Below are 18,092 nucleotides of genomic sequence, written 5' to 3'. Positions count from 1 at the left end.
ATATCTGACAGGAACTGTACTTGTCTTTCATGCCACAATCAAGCTCATAAACCAGCTTTCTCCATCATGCATCTTTTCAAAATAAGTAAAACCTTTTAACTTTTGACCTTTTGGATATAAATGCACCTTATCTATGGTTTTGACGGTCCCTTCTCTATAAATAGGGAGGATCTGTTTCTGGGAGTTCTGCTCTGCCACCTGGTCCACGCTGCAGCCACGCCAGCCGCTGTGGGCCGAAATCTCGCCTACCTTATTAAAATAGATTGTTGCAACTTCAACACTGCATAACATTTGAGAGTTCATTCATGCATCTACCTTAGTTAAACATATATACTGATTACACACACACTGATTATCAGTTATTGTTTTGTTTTGGCTCAATAAAGAGCTTAATTGGTTGGATCCGTGTCTCCCCAAGCTTTTGTTATGGCTAAAAGAGACGAGCCGTACCAATGAATATTTGTAGGAGAACATAAATGTGCTTTGAGCCCCACACCTCTGACAATACATGAAGGTATCTGAATACCCTTGTTCCACTGAGGGGATCATGTCTTAATCTGAGCATTTCCACCCTCTATAAGCTCAAAGATGAATTCGTCTAGACATAGCCTTAGAGCAGGATGTTTTCTTTTTGAAAGTCGGGAACTGCCGGTTTGACATTTTTATTTAAAAATGTGCAGAATTTCCTACAGTGAAGAAATTAAATCCTACATAATGCTGTCGGTCTGGGAAAGAATCATGGTTTTAAGAATCATATAAATGAACCCTATAAAATATAAAGTTAATAAATCTGTGACTGAATGCATTTAAAACATAGCAAAACATAAAACAATTGCATTTTTCCTTCTGTCTTTTAGGAGTCTAAGAAGTTAGGAAATCATATATTTATTGTGAATTTATAAATAAATGTGCCCTGCCTTAAGGGTTATCAGTGACACAAGTAAACATCTTATTATTAAATGATGGATCGTGCTTAAAAGGATGATTATCTGCTCCTTTTCAGCACAGATTTCTGTAAGCAAATAATCTTTAACCCTCCTGAAAAACAGATCTACAGTTGCATGTGGATGCCACAAGAGGGCTCAGTACCTGGAAGGGAATGGGACGGTAAGATGGACACAGACGTTCAAATTGAGGACGTTTGTTATTTGTTATTTTCATATGTTTAGCTATAAATGGTGAGATTTAACAGAATTTACAAGAGAATAGGGTTGCAGCAAAACATGACAAAAATATTTTAGAAAATAAAATGCTGTGCAAAAGTTTTAAATCACCTTTAAGCAGCCACGCCTTTTGTGATATTTTGCAGTGATCCTGATCGGCCAGTAGTTTTAACAAAATGCTGTTTATTGGAAGCAGTACAGTATATTTGTGTATCCTTGCATCATTTGGGTCAATGTGATGCTGAAACAAGGCTACCCATTGAGGCACATGAGGCGGAGTTCAGTACTGGCATGCAGAAAGGCATGTCTAAAGCCGCTCTAATGATCAAAATAGTAAACCAGAGTCATCAGCTCCCCATCTCTTGCACACAGGACCTGGATGCTGATTTCTGCTGCTCTCAGACTCAAGTAGGTTAGGAAAGTACTACCAGATAGAAATAAACTGTTTGGGTCGTGGGCTTCACATCAAAAAGGCCCATTTGGGTAAAATTGGCTCCTAATGAGATTCATCATTAAGTTCATCCTTCTGTTGTCCTCCTCCAGCATTTCCCTGACATGGTAATAACTGCTCCTCAGAGGAGGTGCTTTAACCAAATGGACTGACCTTTGACCCTAAGGAAGAACATGACCCCTCAATCCTTCCTTATATTAAGCCATCTGCGGCGAGGTTACGGCTTCCAAGCAGTTGTCCTGCTCGGGGTAGAAGATGTTGACCTCCAGCGGCTGGGTGTACTACTTTCTCTTATGGGACAGCCTGCTCACAGTTCACGTGCAGGCATCTGCATGTTAATTTTTGCTGCAACCCAGTAGAAACTCTAATATAAATCCTATGCTACATCTTTTACATGCATCTCAACATGCATGTACAGTATAGCAAACTTGCAGAACAATAGACTTAAATAGACAAATATGTTGTGGTAGTGACCATGACCCTCAGATATCTGACTTTTTGCACAGGCATATTTCTGACCGACACTCCTACAGAGGGACTTCATCATGTCATAAGAGCTGAAATAATCTTTTAGCGCATAGATGATAATGAGATTATTGAAACAGGCAATGTTTATGAGTGTACAATTGTTTATGCAGATGAGTAAACAGAGCAGACACATCTGTGATAAAATGCCAGGTGTTTATGATAAAAATAAATTATTTCAAAACTATTTTCACATGGCTACACATAGGTGAGATACATGCTGCACAATTCAACTAAAAACAAACAAATCTGTTGGAAGGAAGAAACAAAATGGTGGCATAATTGTTCAAATTAAACAAATATTAGTTTGAAACACTTCTCAAAGTGTTACATTTCAGGGTTTAGTTTTCTTTGGTATGCACATAATTGTATCTATAGTGAATGGGCTGAACCTGAAATAAAGTTGAGCGGTCCTTGTTACAAAGGGTCAATAGAATTTTGTTGTACAAAAGGTATTAGTCAGGAGAAGACTACAAACACAAACAACACTAAAGGAACTTTGCACTATTAAAGACATTTGGGCAAATGGATTTATTGAGCTTGATCGACTTGTTTAGGATTCGGTTGCAATGTTTCACATTTCACTTTGAAGTACTGTGAAGCTACGTTTTGCCTTGCCTTCAAGTATGGAAGACACTAAACCCAACGAATCCAGTAGGTTTATTTATGAGACAATTCAGGTCTTAGTCCAAATGAGGAACCCATCGAGACATTCTCAGGCTAGTACAAGAGAGACTGGCGGGCACCCTGAAGGTGACTTTCAAGGCCGCACAATAGCTGTGCGTTGAGATATTCTCCATCGATTGAATCAAAGTTGGATGCAGGTTCCCAGATGGAGGTGACAGTTTTAATTCAAACCAAAGTAAGGAGTCCTATTATCTATTTGTGTGTGCTGGCTCACTCAGAGTTCATTTTTCTTTTGTTTTCTCTTCATACCTTTCTCTAAATGTTAGGTCACATGATTAAAACTCTTAATGACCCTTAATTTACATTGAAAGATCTTCTAATTTGAAAACTCTTTAAACTTTCACCCTCAGTTACCTTCTGAGTTTCTCTTTCAATGTTAGTTTTATAGATTGTTTTAATTAATCATTAAATATATTAGCAAGAATATATGGGTTAATTATTAATCCCATAAGTTTTTTTCATTTCAATGGAAGTCTCCCAGGAGAATAAATATAACCAATAATGTTTTTACAATGTAAACATCTCTTTTAGTCCTCCATAAAATATGTAATATTGGGCAACCGGATTTTAAAAAAAGATTACCATGAGACTGATTTTTAATAGATACGTAAATTGCTACATCGTATTGTTAAAATAAATCTGATTTTCCAATCATGCAGCTAAGCCTGAGTCTGAACCCTTCTGTGATGCATCTCTTGCATGGTGAAGCAGCCTGCATGCTTCATCTCCTTCAGAGACATTTTAATGGTGTCCAGGATCAGACACAAAGACCCACATGTGTCCACTGAGACATCTGAGTGTTTTCCTCACCATATTAAAACCATTTGTAATGATCCAACTTTGCAACTCTTTTGTGGTTTCTAATGGTTTTCTTACTCTTTTCTTTTTGAGTGAACAAAGTTGCTTTTAGTTTTATTTTAGATACAAATGCAGAATTCATTCTCCTACTTTGTCTTGTGCTCTGGACACTGAAGGAAGAAATTCCTAAGGATCTAACATTTAGGGGACTATAAGCCTGGGGGTGCCATGGGTGGGGCGTCAGATTAGACCACCTGTTGCACACTCGTTCCCTCCTTTTATCCGTCCCTCAAACACACTTGCACTCTTTCACATTCCCTCTCACTATCTCGTTTGTAACCCAGTAAGACCCTTTCTTCTCCAGCACACACACACATAGTTTCCCTGCCATAAAATATCTCCCTGCATGGCTATTTCGCTCTGAGCTAATTCCGGCTGCATTCCATTTTTGTCACATCTATGGGAAAAAGACAAAACAAATTGCAAGATAAGTCTGGGCGAAAGTTGTAGAGACTACCACGCACACACAGACACTCAAAGATATACAAATATACACGACAAACTGAGCCTCCAGGGAGCTTTGTCCAGACGGCAGCACAAACACAAAAAAAGTCTCTTGTGTTTCCTTTAAAGCGGCTCATATAAAAGATTCCCTTCTGCTCCTGTGACACACTTAGAGCACAAACAGGTTTTTAAGAAACAAAATATGTAAAACGTATTTTTCCAAGCTTCTATAACTGCAGGGTTTTACAGCAAATATATATTTTTCTTCTTTCTGATGGATGTGGTCATGCAGCCCCATGTCTAAACGCTCAGAGTCGCCACATCCTGATTTCTGTTAATGACTATTGACCACTGAGCACTAACGACCCCAGATTGACGTTCTAATCGTTCTCAGGAAAAGGCTCTTCTGTGAAAACTGTTACAAACCTGTAAAATCAGACACAAAGTGGAGATTAATTTTACAGTAAAGCCAAGCATGAATAAAGAGGAATTGATAGCAACTCTTGCAGCATCCAAAGCATCAATCCAGCTGTTCTGTGAAGGCCTCAGAGGTTTCTTACAGAACATTAGAGAACAAACCGCACCAGGAAGACCAAGGAACACTCCAGGCAGGTCAGAGATCAGGTTTTGAAGACATTTAAAACACAGTTAGGTTAAAAAACAATATTCTGAGCTTTGAACATTTTAACGAGCACGTTTTAATCTATCATCTGAATATAGAACGAGTATGGCAAACCAAAGAAGACTCAACTGTGCAGTTAACCAACAGGGAGGAGCATTAATCAGAGAAGCAGCCAAGAAAGCCTTAGTAAGTCTTGAGGGGCTGCATAGATCAACAGATCAGGTGGGAGAACCTATCAAAAGGAGACTTTACCAATCTCTTATTTATGGAGAAGTGGCATTGTCAGAAAATAAGTCACATGATGTCCTGGTTGCAGTTATCTACAAGCCATCCATGGGACACAGCTAACATATGGAAAAAGTATCTGATCAGAAGAACCAAAACAGCTTCTTTGGCCTACATGAAACACATTATGTGAGGAATAACTAATACTGCACATCACCGTGAACACACCATTCCCATTATGAAACAAAGTGGTGACAGCATCATGCTGTGATGCTTCTGCAAGAAAACCAAAGCTGGCCAGAGTTGATGTTAAGGTAGATGGAGCTAAATACAGGTCAATCCTGGAAGAAAACCAGTTTCAGCCTGTGAAAGACTTGAGACTGAGGTAGAAGTTCAGCTTCTAACAGGAAAACAACCCTAAACATGCAGTCAGATCAAAGCATTTTCATATGTTAGAATGGCCCAGTCAAAGTCAAGATCGCAATCATACAAAGAATTTGCGGCAAGACTTGAAAATTGATGTTCCCATATCCATGCAATATGACTGAGCTTGAGCTATTATGCAAAGAAAAATGGGCAAAAACATCAGTCTGTAGCTGGTAGAGCCATACCCCATATAGACTTACTGCAGTAAATGCAGGGAAAATGGTTCCACAAAGTATTGACTCGCAGAGGACAAATATATATGCGCAAACACTTTTCATGTTTGTTTTTTGTGAAAAATTTCAAAATCATGCATACTTTTCCTTTTACAAGTATGTGTAACTATTTGGGCCATTGAAGTTTGTAGTTGAATGAAGACTGTTAAATCTTTGCAGTTACTATGGCAAAACTATGCAATCAGCAAACATTTGTTTAATTTGTTTTTTGAGGACCTTTCTAAGTATCCTCTACTCTGTCTTTCACAACTCTTAGTGGGACCTTAACCCCAACTCTAGGGACAACTGTTTCTCAGTGGGAGTGTACATCTGTAAGAAGACAGGAGAGGAGCTCAGATGCTGTATGACAGTTAGCTTTAAACTTTCCATGGCTGTAGTAAACACCCCATGCCTGTGTTTACACTCATGTAGCAATGTTAGTGCATATTTGGGCTTCACATCTGACAGCCGTTCCTTGAATGTTTCTCAGACACAGCACTGGAATGGGCCCTTAGGCAGGAAACACACAAAAAGAGATAAACCTTTCCAGCCACTGCTCACAGATGACAATAATACGATGCCACGTGATGAACAGGAAGCGCTGGAACCATATCATATCACGACAATGAGCTCCATCCGTTAAAATGACACAGACGCGGCCTTAGCACTGCACCAAGGCTGCGCCGTGTCAGCATTTTGCAGCAGAGAGCAGCATTAAAAATGGTTCCTTTTTCCTGAGAGTTACACTGTGATATTATCTGCTCCATTTATTGAACTGATTCTAGTGTGCATTGAAGGTAACATCTTCAAATACACAGAGCCAAGATTCTCATTGGGGCAATTCAGGTTGAAAAAATCACATCTTCATGTCTAGAAAGGGAACTTTTTACCCATTCTTTTTTTGCAAAATACCTCAAGCTCTGTCACATTGGAAGAGAGCGGCTGTGATCCGCAACTTTCAACTCTTGCCACAGATTCTGAACTGGATTTAGGTCTGGATTGGACCTTTCTAACACACTGAAATGCTTTGATCTGAACCAGTTGTCCTGCTGGAAGGTGGACCATATTTACCTCCATCCATTTTCCCCATCAACTCTGACCAGCTTCCCTTTTCCAGCTAAAGAAAAGCATCCCCACATCATGATGCTGCCCACACCATGTTTCACCATGGGGATGGTGTCTCCAGGGTATTAGTTATCCACCACATATAGTCTTTTGCACATAGTCCAAAAAGCTGAAAAAAGTGGACTCTATTTACTAATTAGGTTACTTAACCAATTGTTGGCACTTCTAGGGGTATCAGAGCAAAAAGGGCTGAATACAAATGCATGAAATACTTGTAAGATATTTTAAAAACAATGAATTGTGTTCCTTATACTTAAAATCTGGAAGTTAATGGCAATAGCTTAATCGGTATGAATACTTTCTCAAGGCACTGAAAAGAGCATAAAACTAAATTAAACTGACATTTGTCTTGAGTTAAACACACTCAAGCAGAATTACATCATCTCCATACTGAGAGACTTACTTGGATCTAATCAGGTGGGACATAGTGGAGCACATGCATAATTTATCCAAATCAAATGTTTGGGACGGGGTTACTTAACCCACTCTTCCATGTTCTGTTCACTTCTTCATCACAAACCTGATGCTCACATTACTTCCACCACAGGGGAGGAGAGGGGGTAAAGTGTGAGAGGAGACAAGAGGGCGGAGGTGAAGGAGGAGATGAGGTAATCTTCCAAAACATCTATAAATTCAACCCCCAGCAGGTGGACCTGACTAGGAGACCTGAACAGCAAATATTGGAAAAGACTCCCAAACACAGCTTAAAGGGAAAATGAGGCAAGTTAAAGTGAATGCATCCTCACTGTCACACTCCTGAGAGTAAACGAGTGCAGCTGCAGGCGCTCTGTGCAAAGGATGTGAGATAAGCAGTCTTACAATCAGTCGACACACTTTTAGTGAATGAATAAACCCAAATCTAATTGTTTCATGCCGCCCCATCTCCGGACCGACTGTGGCTGAGGGTGACAGCTGCTTCATGACAGCCACACCCCACTTTCATTTTCACCTCCTGAGTGTGGAGGTACCAACTGGTGATGTTCCGAGCTGTGTCATCTCTCCAGAGGCCTGGTGGCATCACCTCTGCCAGCCCTGAGATAAAACAGCCTTGCAGGCTGAGCTGCATGCTGTGCTGTTCGTTTTCACTTCAGGGAGGAACAGAAAACAGGGGGATGATTGATGTTATAAAGCTACAGCTGCTACAAGGTGTGGCTACGCAGATAAAGGTGGTGGTCCCCTTTACTTTCCCCTTCACTCCCCTCCTACCCTTCATTCTCCCCATCCTCACCTGGTCCATGATTTCAGTGAGCCTCCTCCCACCTCCTGTTCCCAGTCATGACTCGAGATCTCCAGCTGCTTCTCTCCTTTCGTTTCTGTGTCCTTGCTCAGTTTTCCCAACAGAAATCCAGTCCTGCTGTCCTCAAACAGGCGAGGCAGCCTGGCAGCCAGCAGCCACCGTTGCACCTCTCCACAGAGGCATGATTCTGTGTTTCCTTGTGTTTTCTGAGCGTGACAGTGTGACACCTCCAACTAAACATCCATCTCCTGACCCTGTCCTCTGTCTCCTTTCGCTTGCTGCTCCGAGGTGGCAACTGCAGAGGTAACAGGGAAACTCTCTCCTGGATAACCACGCAAGCAGAAGAGACTCCCGCTTTTCCTTCTCAAGCTCTTTCACTCCTACCCTCAGTCAGCTCGCCCCTTGCCCCCCCTCCCTCTTGCTCTGTCGCCACTTCCCTCCTCTCTTTCCATCTCCCCTCCCCCTCCTGCTGCAGCTGAAATGGAGTCAGAACGAGCAAATAGGAGAGAAGGAGCCAGGCAGAGAGGAGGGCGGAGGGTTGAGATTGGCTGCCAGGAGACCAAGCGACCCACTACCAGCTCTATAGCTCATGCTTCTCAGCAAACCTCTGTTGCCATTGACAACAGCTGCTGTGCAACTCACCAACCACAGATCCCTGCACAAAGCGATTGGCTGGCAGGAATTACGGTGCCAGCCTCATATTGTGTGGCGCGCATGTTGGGACGTGTAGTTCAATCTCTGGTGAGAGCAGTTATGTTTTCCAGGAAGGAACATTTCTCTTTCACTGCATGAATTAAATGGGTCAAAGTAAAACTGGTCAAGAGCCAAGAAAAATATATGATTTCCACAATGACTGTGGCATAAGTTTAAAAAGAGGAGAGACCTTGTTTCCCGGGCATTCCTCGTCAGACAGGAAAAAGACATCCTCTGCCTCTTCCCTCTCAGCCCCCACATGGGGAGACTCCCACCACACAACGAGAACTCCTCCGTTGAAGGCCATTGCTATACTCAGAGACAACACCTCCCTCCATTTTAGCCCTTCATTGTCGACTTTTTCTTTATTTGCACTTTCTCTGTCCTACCTCCCCCTCTATATTCTCCTTTTGGAGTTATTGCATAATCCCACTTCATTCCACGCTGCTCCACCCTTTAATTCCCTCCAAAAAAACCAACCGTCCAGAGAAAGGTTGCAGGAAGTTACAGGTGCTAGGAGGGTAATGTGGCCAAGAAAGCAAAAGGTTTTAAACCACACCTAATCTTTTTATGTACTGCTCCCAAGGGCACTTTATTGTAATCACCACCTTCTACCAGATTATAACAATCCATGCAGTGGATATTTCACCTGAACAGATCCAACAAGCAACAAGAACCATGGAGCACAGCTGTTAGTTTAGAAAGAAATCCAATCAGTAATGGAGATAACCAAATAATCTTAGTAATTCAGTCTTAGAAGTTATTTCTTTCATTGATAAGACTGCATCAACAAGGGCTCATCATCTCAGGTGTCTGATCGTTGTCTCTGCACCCTGTTCTGCTGTCTTTGACCCAATTTAAGCTGCTGACTCAATGTTCTCTACAGGACATTGTGGGTCATTTGAAGTGTAAAGGTACCACGTATGATGCCATTCTTCCTCGACTTCTCTACGATAGGAACTTCTTTTTTTCCTGTTGTTACCAGAAGTTCGTCCTGTGTTCCCTGAAAACCTTAAAAACCCCGTAGTTTAGCCCCAGATTTAAAAACATGCTCAAGATCCTACTTTTTGCTAAACTAATACCTTTCCTGTCTAAAATCCTTGAAAATGTAGTTTATATTTAGTGAACTGCAACATTGGAAGGTTTTAGATAACACAGGTCTGTGGATTTAAAGGTTTTTAATAATATATCTCGGTCTACAGATTCAGGTGGTTGTGTTTTTTTGTGCAGTTAGATTTAAGTGCTGCATTTAAACACAGTCACAACAATGGATTGGTCTGAATCATACTTTGGCTAAGAAAGTTTCTGGGTTAACCTGGGGGATCGTGTATCTTCCTCTACTATTCTCTGCGTTACACATGGATCAGTTCTAGGCCTCTTTCTTTTGTCCCTTGAATTGATCCCGCTTAACTTAATAGTAAAGAAGCATGGTGTGTCATTCCACTTTTACACCGACAAGTCAGATCTATGTCCCATTTGAAATGAAACTATATAATGTTTTTGGTAAAAGGTCTTGGCCTGGATGGCTCTCAACTTTTTTAAAGTTCAATAAAAGTACAACTGATGGTTTTAGTAGAACAGATGAGTCTAAGTTTCCCATAAGGACTTGGTTATTTATTTTCAGCTGTACAAGTGGAAGAAGCTGCGAAAATGAAAACCATGTAGTTGTTTTCAAAACACACATCATTTTCTTTGTTTTTTCTGCCAATTATGTCATTCACTTGATTAATGTTGATTATTTTGCACATTTTCCAACAATCCAGGAAACGAATCAAAATATTGGAGGCAACTAAAGGTTCTCAGAAATGTGAGGAATGTTGCCAGCAGCTTTGAAACAGCCAGACTCCTCTCCTGGGGATTTTTTCCTTTTTAAGTAATGATAAACACATAGAAAATGCACAGAATATGGCCAAAGTATGGCCTCTGTGGCAGAAAAACAGAAAAGCGCACCAGGTCTGGTTTGCTGAGATCGAATAGACACAACTTGCCTGTGGCATAGTCTGATGCAACCAACCTAAGGCCGTCCTGTTTCCTACAATTCAGGCTTATACCTGGTTTTCCCTCAAACCAAAACCCCCCCTAATGTACAGTCAGCTTCATCCAGCGGGGTCGAAGATGCTGTTTGAGGTGGGATCACTGGATTTGTGTTTGCTGTTAGCTAGAACAGTAGGTGTATTGTTATAGGCAGAGACGTAGATTATGCTATCAGCAAGGGAATTTTGATTATTTACCACAGTGGTCCTGTCTCCCCACATGTGGGAAAAACTTTGGAGGAGTCAAAGGTTAGGGGAGTGGGTGAAAATAAATTAATCGTTTTACATTTTTGGAAACAAGCGTATAATATTTCCTCCTCAGCTTTAAAAGACAAGGCTTTATATTGCTTTCACAATGTTAAACCCATAGCAACAAACCTTGAAGATTGAAAACAGAAAGGGAAATCCAACAGGTTCATTCAGAAGGAAGGCAATTTCTACAAATACATTAACATCTCACTAGTTAAATTCTTTTTTATACTTCCTTTAAATCCAAATATGCATAAAACCCCAAAGGTTTAAAACGACTATTTTCAGGCTTCCTCCCTGTTTTTCCCCACATTGCCAAATAAACTAAATTGGTTTACAGACATTAAAAAGAAACAATTACTGTCATTGATCAATTTCTAGAGCGCTAATAAGCCGGAAGAGTAGCTTCAGTCAGAATTTCAAGTAAAGCAAACAAGTACAAAATGCAACTTTTCTACGGCTAAGGAGTAAATAAGCTGCAACTACAGACAGAAGTGTGACAAGGGTCAACTGTGAACTAATGTGGCTGGCATGCATTCACCCTGTATTTCATTTCTTCTACAGTGTAAAACATAGAAAAATATCTGCAGGCAACTGCAGGTTGGAAGTGTATCTGATACAATAAAAGCTCACAATTTGGCTGTATCCTTTGTTAGATCAGTTCAGAAATGTTTTAGATTATGCTTTACCTCATTTTGTCTCACTTTATCATGTGTTATGTATTTAAATAAAAATGAAATAGAAAAAAACATCCTGGATCTGTGATTTTTTTCTACATATCCTTAGCATGATATGAAAAATATATTTAGAAGCAGCTGGGTAGTTTGTAGAGATCACTGACTGTTATTATTCCTATTCTTATCATTGATTGTTATTTGGTCTATACAAGTAAAAACTTGAAACGCACTAAGCCATCTTTGCCAAAGGATTGTTTAAAATTAGGGCGGGCATGTGTAGGCATTGAGGCTAAAACATCAAGATCGCCCCCTGGTGAGTAGTTATGGTATAGTTCATAATCTCGTGTTTGTGGGACAGGAGGAAAAAAAATAAATAAATACAGATTTGATTGGCATTTACAGGTGAATCCCAATATATTTGAATTTCATTGAAAAGTTTCTTTGTTCTAGTAATTCAATTCCCAAACTGAAACTCACTTTATATAGACTCATAACACACAGAGATTTATGAAGCTTTTATATCTGTTTATTTTGATCATTCAGGCTTACAGCTAATGAAAACCCCAAATTCTGTTTCTCAGAAAATATTACATATCTAGAATATTATATCAGGTTAATAAAAAAAGTATTTCTAATGCACAAATGTTTGCCCACTGAAAATTACGTCCATATACTGTACAGTATGTGCACTCAATTGGTCAGGGTTTCTTTTGTATGAATTACGTCATCCACTTGGCGTTGAATGGAGGAGATCAGCCTGTGGTTCTGCTGAGGTGTAATGGAAGCCCAGATCGTCTGTATTGTTGGTTCTGGTGTCTCTCATCTTCCGCATGACAATACTCCATAACTTTTTTTAATGTGAGTTAGGCCAGACCATTTTACTGGCCAATCAAGAACAGTGATAGAGTCATTAAAGCAGGTATTGGTACTTTTTGGCAGTGTGGGCCAGTGCCAAGTCCTGCAGGAAAACAAAACCAACCTCTTCATAAAGCTTGACAGCAGAAGGAAAAAGAGAGTTCTGTAAAATTTTCTGCTTTGACTGTGGACTCGATAGAACAAAGTGGACCACAATCATCAGATGACATGGCTCCCCAAATGATCACTCACTGGATACTTCACACTGAACCCCAAGCAGCTTGGACTCTGTCTTTCTCCACTCTGTCTACATACTACGGGACCTTGATTTCCCAAAAAAAGCAAAATGTACTATCATCTGAAAAGAAGACCTTGGACCACTTAGGAAAAGTCTAGTACTTTTTCTCCTGAGCCCAGAATGATTCTAATGCTATCTATGATTCAATAGTACCAGAACTCAAGAACTGTCAAAGTAAGTCCATGTCCTCAACATGTCTCTGTGTGATGGCTCTAAAAGCACTGACTCCATCAACAGTCTGTGTCTTATAAATCTCTAACACCCCAAACTCACCCCACAAACACTTGAAGGGTGTGGTTGTCTCTGTAGCTTGTGCATTTTTGTCTACCACATGTTTTCCTTCCATCAAACCTTCCATTAATATGCTTTCAAACAGTACTCTGTAAGCAGCTAGCTTCTCTTTAGCAATGATCAATGTGGTTTACTATCTTAGTTATTAACTTATATAAATTACATATTCATCTAAATTAATAGCGACAAAAAAATACATCACCGTGTGTGAAATGAATCTTTATAATATATGAAATTCACTTTTGCAATTGTATTACTGAAATAAATAAACTTTTCGGTTAACCTTATTTATTGAGATGCTCCTGTATATATTTTATTTCTGAAGGTCACTATTTTCACCTAGAATTATTTAGCTAAGAAATATCCTGATTATGCTAATTATGATAGAGCTTAAATTTCTGATTCCTCCTTAAATTGTCAGAAAAGCTATTTAACCAAGAAATGTATTTTAAAATCAGCCAACAAGAGAAAACAAACAGCTGTCGTCACTAGTTTTGTACCTCCTTCTCTTCGACTGGGGTAAATGCTTATGGTTTAAATCCTTTTAAGACTACAGTAAAACAGCACCACCTGGAGGAAAACATCCTCGAATGGCCCCTCTCAAAGCTTTGACAGAAAGCTCTTGCAGTTTAAACATTAAACTTAAGTCTCAGTACTTTTTCTTGTTTTGATAAATTGTACTGCTTTAGTTTTGATGGTGACAAATGGCATTGAATCCAGGTTGATGTAAAGAATATTTAATTCCAATGTTATATAAGGCCAAAGAAGGCCCATTCTCTCCAAGGATAAAGTAAAATACTGTGAAAAGTGTCAGAAATGGACTGCAAAGGTCTGCTGTAAAGTTATTTACCCCCATGAAACCCTCTTCAGGCTGGCTGAAGAAGAAACGGTGAACTCCCCTGTATCATATCCACAGCCAAGCATCCTGAGAACATTCATGTTTGGGGTTGCCTTTTTTCCAACAGTGTGAATTAAGTTTTGCCCACAAATGCTGCTAAATAAAAAAGGAATCAAAATGTCCTATAAGAGCAATTATGCAGGAATAATTTGGTGTTGAGCAATCCATTTTTCAACCCAATAGAGCACTGTGGCACAGGGATCCCATCCAGGGCTGCAACTAATGATTATTTTGCTAATAAATCTGTTGATTACATTTCAATGAATCAATTAATAATCGGATAGCAAAAGGTGCTTAATAAGAGATTCTTTGAACAGAATTTGAACCAGGTGAAGCTAAAGCTATGCCACTTGAGGAGTTCTGGATAGAGCATATTTACAGAAAAAGAAGGTTTTTCATCTAAAAAGCAAAATGTATATATTATTTGTAGATTTTTGGCTTAATTACTGCTCTGAGTGGGTTGTTCTTTCTGTAAATGGCATGTTATAGAGCCTGTATACTCTGTTAAAGATTATTTGATTACAAATTGGTTGACAATTATTTCAATTACGATTAACCATAATTAATCCAATTAATTGTTTCAGCCCTAATCCAAACATTGTAAATTCATATTCAAAGCCAGGGAACTGCCCAGATTTGAATCCTATTAGGAACCTGTGGTTAATCCTCGACAAAGCAAAACAAAAATTACAAGTCTAAACTAGTCATCATCTGTCAGGATAAACTAAGGGATTTCTCAACAAAAGCCAGTGAAGCTTGACAAATGTTTATTATTGAGCTTATATTAACTATATGAATCATCAGGAAAAACTATCACTGAAAAAGCATGTTTGTTTTAGTTTTAAAACAGGGGGACATTTAACTTTTTAAGAAAAAGGGCATTATGAACCAATGCACCATGAGAATAAGTAGCAGTGCTTCTCATATTAATTACATGATTAGCATCATTTTCACTGACTTATTCGCTGAGGACTTATTTAACTTTACTGTCCAACTTAATTGATGAAAAGGCAGTTTGGGTGTATTTAAATCATTTTAATTAACATCGTGTGAAACATATTTAGCTGATTATCAGTGCATCTGTAAACCCAACATCAGTGGAATGAAATGAATATGAATAAACAATCCATCTCCAAACAGGGAATTCTCTGCCAGATGGGACAAAAGCAGGAAATGACCCATTTTTATGCTGCATTATGAGTAATCTGTTGCTAAAATTAATATAGAGAGCAGGAAGGAGAACATACTGGCAACAAAAACACTGTATTCATTCATATCAATGGATTTACTGGTTTTATGCTGATGTAAGACTAATTGAAGGTAAGAGTAAATAAGGGCTGCAGGGGTGTTGGAAGAGATAAGGCGAGGCCACAGATGGAGGAAAATAATAAGAAAAGATGAAAGGTGTCCAGTCCTCTTCCTCAGGGATCCCCTTATGTCCCATCTTAGAGCGGAGAGGGGAAACATCATGACCTGCATGAGGTTCTTCAGTCTGAAAAAGAAGAAAAATGTATGGCTTGATGTGAAAAAGGGAAGCACCTATAGGTTAGTTCGGTTGATATAAATGTCGCAAGCATCCTGCCATATTTTTATATTCTGAACTGGGTGTTCTGATCACACTTCAGAGGGGAAAAACCAAAATACTTCAGTTTTTATTTAAATATAGAAAACATGAAATTGACAGTTTTTTTTCCTGTTGTCAAAAATGAGTAGGGGGAAAGTTAAAGTTTAAATTCTTAAAATCTATGGCTCAGAGAAAAAAAAAAAATGACAAACAAATGTTTTTCCTTATTCCCAGACAGCCAATTACCTGATTCATGCACGTTAACGTGCCTGTGAGCTCAAATGTACACGATAAAACCAATTTACAGTCACAAAAATGGCATTTCCAGACTACTCTGGCGCTCTTTTATGACATCACAGGGGAACCCCCACACATAAACTGACTGTTGCTACAATGTCTGACAACACAAACAGCAGCGAAAAATCTGATATTTCTTTAGATATATTTCAGACACTATCAGAGAGAGACGCAGCAGATTCAGGAGAAGAAAGTCAGCTGTTATCAGATGGCAGAGCACAAGTGCTGCGGCGTGCAAACAGCCATCTAATTCGACCAGAGTCTATATTTGCCGGATGTCAGAGCATGGCTGGAGTCAATATGCATGAATCATCCTGCACCACCAGGAAACAGAACGAGCACATCTGGATTTTCAAAAATTCACTAAAGACAGCTTAGATCTCGTTATTTTAACAATACACACATATATTTATATATACACATGCATAAATAAATGCAGAATAAGTGGTTTTGTATTTACTACCGCATTTATCACCGGCTTTTATTGCGTGATCTACGTATGGTTCTTAGAGCTCCTCTGGGCTACGCTGCGGACCGGACTGGACCGGAGCAGATACAGTGTAAATCCAGGGTTATAGTAAATACGGCACTGAGTGAAACAACCAGAGGCGAAATGAGCAGCATGGAGCAGCAGCAGCAGACACAAGGGATGATTCAAGACCTGAAGACGTTTTTTACCTTTATTTTAGAATCTGTAGAAAAACATTTATTTCAATATATTGTAAGCATGTGTAATTTATCTTATTTAAATAATACTTTTGGATTATTATTATTAATAATAAAAAAGTAATTTGCACTGAACATCCTCCTTCGTCTGTCAGATATCCCGACCTCTGACATCATTTCTCTTGTGAATTCAGAGATTTCTTGTTTGAAGCAGTTTGCCGAGAAGTCCTCCGATCACAACTGGCTGTGCTTGGTGGGACCTACATATTTTCCAGCCCTGATACTCTTTGCAGCAGGAAAATAGTGCAGACTAATGGCTGCCGTCGTAGTATTGCTGCCACCACCATATTAATGCTGTTTTTAATGCAACTTGGCTTCTACCTGAACCATTTATCACTGACGCTCAAACAATGAATGACTAGAGACTTCCCCTTTGACGTCATTTCCGGGCGACTTTGGATTTGCAAAATTTACCATAGAAATATGCCTATTTTGTGTCAAAATAGTGTTTTATCACATCTTGAAGCCATTATTCAATGTCAATTACTGACTAATTCCTTCACTATATAGATGTTTTCTTTCAATTTCATCATTTGTGGGAAAAGCATATCACAGGCACTTTAAAGAAAACTGTTTAAACGTAAAACATTTAATTGTTCCTTCAGTCTCTCTGCAGTTTAGAAAATCCTTTACATGTCATGTCAACACTTCACTTGGTCACATCTGGTGACTGCTGTTTCTCAGTGCCAACTTATTATGCTAGTGATTAAAAACGTTTTTCATACACTACAAAAAGGTAGGAAAGTCACATGAAGTAGTTTGTTTTTAATTAACTTCATACTTTGTTATTGCCAGATAATTCTTTGGGACCTTTAGGTTCGAAGGCCTCCTAACCATCACCCTAATCTTTTGCTCCCCACAGAGGTTCACTCCTGCAGGCCACTCCAAAATGTTAATGTAACATAGATAGATAATTTAGAAGAAAAATGTTGGTTAAAAAAAGATTACTTTAAACTTAAATCTGCCATGAGTATGAGTAATTTTGGGCATAATGGCACACCTTTAGTTAGAGAAACAAACTACTGTTATCTAGTAAAACCAGTAATTTAGCAAGAGAGCTGCTTGTTAAGTGTCTTTCAAGGGTAATCATGAATCTTTGCTGTTGAGAATATACAATTTGCCTTTTCTGGTATGAGCTGCACCCCCCTAAAGGTCAGGTCCTAGAATTGCCCTGATCACTCATTATAGAATTTTTTATGTTTTTGTGGGATAACACGTTTTGTTTTAATTATCTCTCTCAGGATTTAGGGACTGTAGGTTTTCTACACCATGCATCCTAAAAGCAGCGACCTACCTATGTCTATGACGGTAAGCAGGGATGTAGGAGGGACAAAACCCCACCTCCGTCCCGCTGTGAAAACGGCTGACCGACACATCACAGCATGTAGATAATGTAGGAGAGGAAGACGAGACCCATGACGGCGAAAAACATCAACATCAGTATGTCCACCATGGTGGAAGGGCTGCGCGGGATGAAGATGCGAGAAGAACACGCAGCTGCAACGCCTGAGCAGTGGATCGGACAAGATCGGAAAA

The 18,092-nt window shown here is 39.4% G+C and overlaps 1 protein-coding gene and 1 long non-coding RNA gene across 2 annotated transcripts in view; both read right to left on the bottom strand.

Annotated features, from left to right (window-relative positions):
- LOC124863511 (rho GTPase-activating protein 23-like) overlaps positions 1-8,333 on the bottom strand; it is an 87,845-nt gene extending 79,512 nt beyond the window's left edge. Inside the window, exon 1 of the mRNA XM_047357910.1 lies at positions 7,967-8,333. Coding sequence (XP_047213866.1) covers positions 7,967-7,975 — 9 coding nt within the window. The 5' untranslated portion in view covers positions 7,976-8,333. The remainder of the gene's footprint in view (positions 1-7,966) is intronic.
- Positions 8,334-14,989: 6,656 nt separating this feature from the next.
- LOC124862533 overlaps positions 14,990-18,092 on the bottom strand; it is a 3,571-nt gene continuing 468 nt past the window's right edge. Inside the window, exons 1-2 of the long non-coding RNA XR_007036932.1 lie at positions 17,851-18,092; positions 14,990-15,461 (exon numbers count right to left, since the gene is read on the bottom strand). The exon at positions 17,851-18,092 is cut by the window's right edge and continues 468 nt beyond it. This is a non-coding gene — a long non-coding RNA (uncharacterized LOC124862533). The remainder of the gene's footprint in view (positions 15,462-17,850) is intronic.

Source organism: Girardinichthys multiradiatus, chromosome X (genome assembly GCF_021462225.1).
Source record: "Girardinichthys multiradiatus isolate DD_20200921_A chromosome X, DD_fGirMul_XY1, whole genome shotgun sequence".
In the NCBI taxonomy this organism is placed as follows: domain Eukaryota; kingdom Metazoa; phylum Chordata; class Actinopteri; order Cyprinodontiformes; family Goodeidae; genus Girardinichthys; species Girardinichthys multiradiatus.
Note: the sequence above shows the minus strand (reverse complement) of the source record. Positions and strands in the feature narration are given on the sequence as shown.